This window comes from Scyliorhinus canicula, chromosome 17 (assembly GCF_902713615.1).
Source record: "Scyliorhinus canicula chromosome 17, sScyCan1.1, whole genome shotgun sequence".
NCBI classification, from domain to species: domain Eukaryota; kingdom Metazoa; phylum Chordata; class Chondrichthyes; order Carcharhiniformes; family Scyliorhinidae; genus Scyliorhinus; species Scyliorhinus canicula.
This window is the reverse complement of record NC_052162.1, coordinates 126637201-126643200: the sequence shown is the minus strand read 5'-3', so window position 1 is coordinate 126643200 and position 6000 is coordinate 126637201. Positions and strand designations below refer to the sequence as shown.

Here is a 6000-nt window from a genome sequence, read left to right as displayed (position 1 = left end):
TGGAGCTGTGAAGCGATTGTGCTTTCCACAATGCTACCGTGCTGCCCTTAAGGAGATTACAAAGGGACATAGATAGGTTAGTGAGTGAGAAAAGATCTGCCACATGGAGAATAATGTGGGAAATGTGTAATTGTCCATTTTGGCCAGAAGAATAAAAAACTCATTATCTAAATGGTGAGAGATTGCAGAGCTCTGAGACTCAGAGGGATCTGGGTGCAACAACATAAGAACTAGGAGCAGGAGTAGGCCACCTGACCCCTCGAGCCTGCTCCGCCATTCAATGAGATCATGGCTGATCTTTTGTGGACTCAGCCCCACTTTCCGGCCCGAACCCCATAACCCTTAATCCCTTTATTCTTCAAAAAACTATCTATCTTTGTCTTGAAAACATTTAATGAAGGAGCCTCAACTGCTTCACTGGGAAAGGAATTCCATAGATTCACAACCCTTTGGGTGAAGAAGTTCCTCCTAAACTCAGTCCTAAATCTGCTTCCCCTTATTTTGAGGCTATGCCCCCAAGTTCTGCTTTCACCTGCCAGTGGAAACAACCTCCCCACATCTATCCTATCTATTCCCTTCTTAATTGTATATGTTTCTATAAGATTCCCCCTCATCCTTCTAAATTCCAATGAGTACAGTCCCAGTCTACTCAACCTCTCCTCGTAATCCAACCCCTTCAACTCTGGGATTAACCTAGTGAATCTTCTCTGCACGCCCTCCAGCGCCAGTACGTCCTTTCTCAGGTAAGGAGACCAAAACTGAACACAATACTCCAGGTGTGGCCTCACTAACACCTTCTACAGTTGCAGCATAACCCATCTTAAACTCCATCCCTCCAGCAATGAAGAACAAAATTCCATTTGCCTTCTTAATCACCTGTTGCACCTGTAAACCAACTTTTTGCGACTCATTCTCAAAAGGTGAGTGTACAGGTACAGCAAGTAATTAGGAAAGCTAATAGAATGTTATTGTTTATTGTGAGGGGAATTGAATACAAAAGTAGGGAGGTTATGCTTCAGTTATACAGGACATTGGTGGGACCACATCTGGAGCACTGTGTACAGTATTGCTCTCATTTAAGGAATGATGTCAATGTGTTGGAAGCAGTTCAGAGAAGGTTTACTGGACTCATACCTGGAATTGGAGGCTGGTCTTATGAGGAATGATTGGACAGGCTGGGCTTGTGTCCGATGGAGTTTAGGTGACTTGATTGAACCGTATAAGATCCTGAGGGGCCTCGACAGGGTGGATGTGGAAAGGATGTTTCCTCTTGTGGGAGAATCTAGAAATTGGGGTCACTTTAAAAGTCACTTGTCCATTTCAGACAGGGAAGAACTTTTGTCTCTATTTTGGCCACTTTATGAGCCTCTTCCTTTAATCTAACAGAATCTTTTACATTTTCTTGTTAGCCACAGTTGCATCACTTTTCATGTTGGATTTTTGATCATTAAATATAATCTAGATTTGTTGTATAAATGTGAAATGAAAGTCACCAAAGTCTCAGAGGACCATAGACTGCGTTCCCCTTTAAGAGATAGAGAGCTGACTGGTGGTGATTTAATCTGAGGGTCACCACATCTCAGGCCAGGGGCAATGTGGAGAAGGCGGGGCCTTCATGGATAACTTCAGCCAGCATGGGAGTTAAACCCATACTGTTGACGCCGCTCTGAACCAACTGAACTAACTAGCCCCCTTGTAAATATGCAATAATTCCTTAAAGATTAGCTCTTCCCTGTTTACCATGAGATTCCCAGTCCACCTCAGACAACTTGCCCCTCATATCCTGATAGTTTTATTCTGTGATGAACACCCAGATCAATTAAACAAACAAAATGGAACCACTGTAGCCCATCTCCATGGCAACATGGCGTGCTTTTGAGGTTCCAAACAGAAATGGGAATTAAATATCTTCAAATGTCCAAACATCCATTCACTCTGTGATCCTCGTATTCACAACAATGCTTAAACCGCATCTGTCCACTGGAGGCAAAGACCGGCCAGTCCAGCAGAAAGAATCCCTCCAACCATCCCCATTGACCAGATGTCAGAATGAACGAAATGCAGACCTGGATGTAATTAAGAGCAGGATATAACAGCAGAATCCAACCCCTGTAACCACTTGTGAACTTGTTGGTGTCTCAGCAGGCGCGATGAATCAGTTTCTCTTCCCACACTGCGAGCAGGTAAACGGCCTCTACCCAGTGTGAACTCGCTGGTGTGACTTCAAGCTGGATAGTACAGTGTATCCCTTCCCACACTGAGAGCAGGTGAACGGCCTCTCCCCAGTGTGAACGCGCTGGTGTATCCGCAGGCTGGATAACTCAGTGAATCCCTTTTCACAGTGAGTGCAGATAAACGGTTTCTCCCCAGTGTGGACTCGCTGGTGTCTCTGCAGGTTAGCTGAAACATTGAATCCTTTCCCACAAATGGAGCAAATAAACGGCTTTTCCCTAGTGTGAACCCACTGGTGTCTCTTCAGGTTGGATAACTCAGTGAATCCCTTCCCACACTGAGAGCAGGTGAATGGCCTCTCCCCAGTGTGAACTCGCTGGTGTTTCTTGAGGTCGGATAACTGACTGAATCCCTTCTCACACTGAAAGCAGGTGAACGGCCTCTCCCCAGTGTGACTGTGTCGATGCGCGTCTAGCTCTGATGGGAATCTGTATCCTTTCCCACACTCTGAACACTTCCATGGTTTCTCCATGTTTTAAGTCTCCTCGTGTCTCTCCACGTCGGACAATCAGTTGAAGCCTCGTCCACACACAGAACACGTCTCTCCGCACTGTGAATGGTGTGATGTTTTTCAGGCTGTGTAACTGGTTAAAGCTCTTTCCACAGTCAGTGCTCTGGAACACTCTCACTCGGGTGTGTGTGTGTCTCGGTGCTTTTCCAGTCACACTAATATTTTAAATCTTTTGATGCTGACAGATTGGGCAAACATTTCTCCTTCTCGACTCAAAGTCTTAAGGAATTGAGTGACTCTGTCAAACTGAGATGTGACGTTTGAGATTTCTGTCTGTAATTCCTCCTCTTGTAATATCTGTGAAAGGAGTTTACAAAAGTCAACACTCAGTACAGGATAGAAATTCAGAACAGATAATTCTAGTTTCTATGGAACATTCCTTCCTCTCATTCCTCAATCCCTCGTCTCCAATATCTATTCCCCAAACCTAGTCTCTAGGGAGCGGACTCGGAGGGACGAAGTTTCGGAGCTGTGAGGACAGAAACCTTATCTCGGGGATTCACAGCCGAGTCTCCAGGGAGCGGGCTCGGAAGGACGGAGTTTCGGAGCTGTGAGGACAGAAACCTTATCTCAGGGATTCACAGCCGAGTCTCCAGGGAGCGGACTCGGAGGGGCAGGGTATCGGAGCAGTGACTGTAGGAAGGATGAGCTGGCTGACCACTGCACCCTGGTACAGGAGGCTATTCAAGCGGGGGGGAGGAAGTGGTAGTTGTCGGGGATTCTATAATTAGGGGAACTGATAACATCCTTTGGAAGCAGGACCGAGAGTCCCACAGGGTATGTTGCCTGCCCGGTGCCAGGGTGAGGGGCATCTCTAACCCGCTTGAAAGGATATTGGAGAGGGAGGGGGAGGATCCAGTTGTTATGGTCCACAATGGGACAAACAACATCAGCAAGACGAGGAAAGAGGACCTGTTTGGGAATATCCGGAACTAGCAACAAAATTTAAGAACAGGTCCCAAGGGTTATAATCTCTGAGCTACGTGCAAATTGGTATATTTTTATTTTTCCAATTGATGGACAATTTGGCCTGGCCAATCCACCTACTCTACACATCTTTGGGTTATGGGGGTGAGACCCAAGCAGACACGGGGAGAATGTGCAAACACCACACAGGCAATGACCTGGGGCCAGGATCGAACCCGGTTTCTCGGCGCCGTGAGGCTGCAGTGCTAACCGCTGTGCCACCGTGGCACCCCGAAATGACAGACATGTTAAACAATTACTTTGCCTCGGTATTTACGGTTGAAAAGGAGAATAACTTGCCGTAAGTCGCGAACAAATCAATAGTCAGACAGGTTTGTTTCGAATCACTAGCTTTCGGAGCACTGCTCCTTCCTCAGGTGAATGGACAGGTATGTTCCAGAAACATAGATATAAACAAAGTCAAAGATGCAAGACGATACTTTTGAATGCGAGTCTTTGCAGGTAATTAAGTCTTTCCAGGTCCGGACCTGTAAAGACTTAATTACCTGCAAAGACTCGCAATCAAAGTATCGTCTTGCATCTTTGACTTTGTCTATATATGTGTTTCTGGAACCCACCTCTTCATTCACCTGAGGAAGGAGCTGCGCTCCGAAAGCTAGTGATTCGAAACAAACCTGTTGGACTTTAACCTGGCGTTGTAAGACTTCATACTGTGATCACCCCAGTCTAACGCCGGTATCTCCACATCAAATTATTAGTCGACAAAGAACAGGGACTTAACACAATTTAGGTAACTACAGCTTCACTAATTAGGAAATTAATGGATCTAAAGAGTGACAAATCCCCAGGACCTGACGGTTTCCATCCGAGGGTATTAAAGGAAGTCGGGGAGCACATTGTAGATGCCCTAATTAGAATCTCCCTGATTTCCCTAGATTCAGGACAGTCCCTCTTGATTGGAAAGTTCACTTGTCGCTTTTTAAGAAAACCAGGGAATTATCGACCAGTAAGCCGAACATCTGTGGTGGGTAAACTGCTGGAATCTACAATCAGGGATGGGGGTAACTGAACACCTTGAAAGATTTCAGTCCATCAGGGAGAGCCAGCAGGGATTTGTGAAGGGAAGCTCATGCCTGACTAATCTTATTGAATTTTTGAAGAGGTGACCAAGTTAGTGGATTGGATTGTTTATTGTCACTGTACCAAGGTACAGTGAAAAGTAATTTTCTGCGAGCAGCTCGAACATATCATTTAGTACATAGAACATAGAACAGTACAGCACAGAACAGGCCCTTCGGCCCTCGATGTTGTGCCGAACAATGATCACCCTACTTAAACCCACGTATCCACCCTATACCCGTAACCCAACAACCCCCCCTTAACCTTACACTACGGGCAATTTAGCCTGGCCAATCCACCTAACCCGCACATCTTTGGACTGTGGGAGGAAACCGGAGCACCCGGAGGAAACCCACGCACACACGGGGAGGACGTGCAGACTCCACACAGACAGTGACCCAGCCGGGAATCGAACCTGGGACCCTGGAGCTGTGAAGCATTGATGCTAACCACCATGCTACCGTGAGGCCCCTTATGCGGGAGGTCCAGAGATGCGGGAGGTTGACTCATCCGACCTAGACTCTAACATGGAGACCTTGTCTACAGCAGTCGAAACGGGTCCAGCAGCGACCGCCGGGCCAAGCACAGTGGAACCACCCAGGCGTTCCCCCCCCAAAAGAGGCAACCCCCCCGATTTGTTATACCCGTGGGATCCAGAACAGCGGATGTTCGGGAGACAACCACGAGCATGGAGGACAAAGGATCTCCCCCTACCTTCGAGATGGAACATGTATCGGACTTTGGGGGGGGAGGGTGTTATAACCTGACGGTATGCGAAAGGATCTGCACCCTCAGAGTTCCCAGGGCCTCACCCGAGTACAGTCTACCTAGATGAGGGGGGGCGGGGAAGAGCTAGCGTCTTAATCCAGAGGCCCCTGGAACATAATACCCTGGCCCAAGTGTGGGCCGGGGACAAGAGACCATTCAGGGAAAAGGAGGAGTAACTTTTTAAAACAGAAATTTGGACAACCCAATTATTTCTTTCCAACTAAGGAGGAATCTAGTGTGGCTAATTCACCTACCCTGCACATCTTTTTGGGGTTGTGGGGGTGAGACCCACGCAGACACAGGGCGAATGCGCAAACTCTGCACAGATAGTGACCCGGGGCTGGGATTGAACCCAGGCCCTTGGCATCATAGGCAGCAGTGCTAACCACTGCACTACCGCACCACCCAGGAGATATAATAGGTATAATAAATATTTGAGTTTC

The 6000-nt window shown here is 47.3% G+C and overlaps 1 protein-coding gene across 1 annotated transcript; it reads right to left on the bottom strand.

The window, feature by feature from the left end:
* Window positions 1-1179: 1179 nt before the first annotated feature.
* LOC119951255 (zinc finger protein 239-like) lies at window positions 1180-2791 on the bottom strand. Its single transcript, XM_038774314.1, has one exon. The coding sequence runs from the start codon at window positions 2702-2704 to the stop codon at window positions 2195-2197; it is 510 nt and encodes a 169-aa protein (XP_038630242.1). The 5' UTR covers window positions 2705-2791; the 3' UTR covers window positions 1180-2194.
* Between the last annotated feature and the right edge of the window lie 3209 nt (window positions 2792-6000).

Bases quoted from the DNA above. Each gene is read 5' to 3' on its own strand.
- LOC119951255 (XM_038774314.1), bottom strand. From the start codon at position 2,704: ATGGAGAAACCATGGAAGTGTTCAGAGTGTGGGAAAGGATACAGATTC.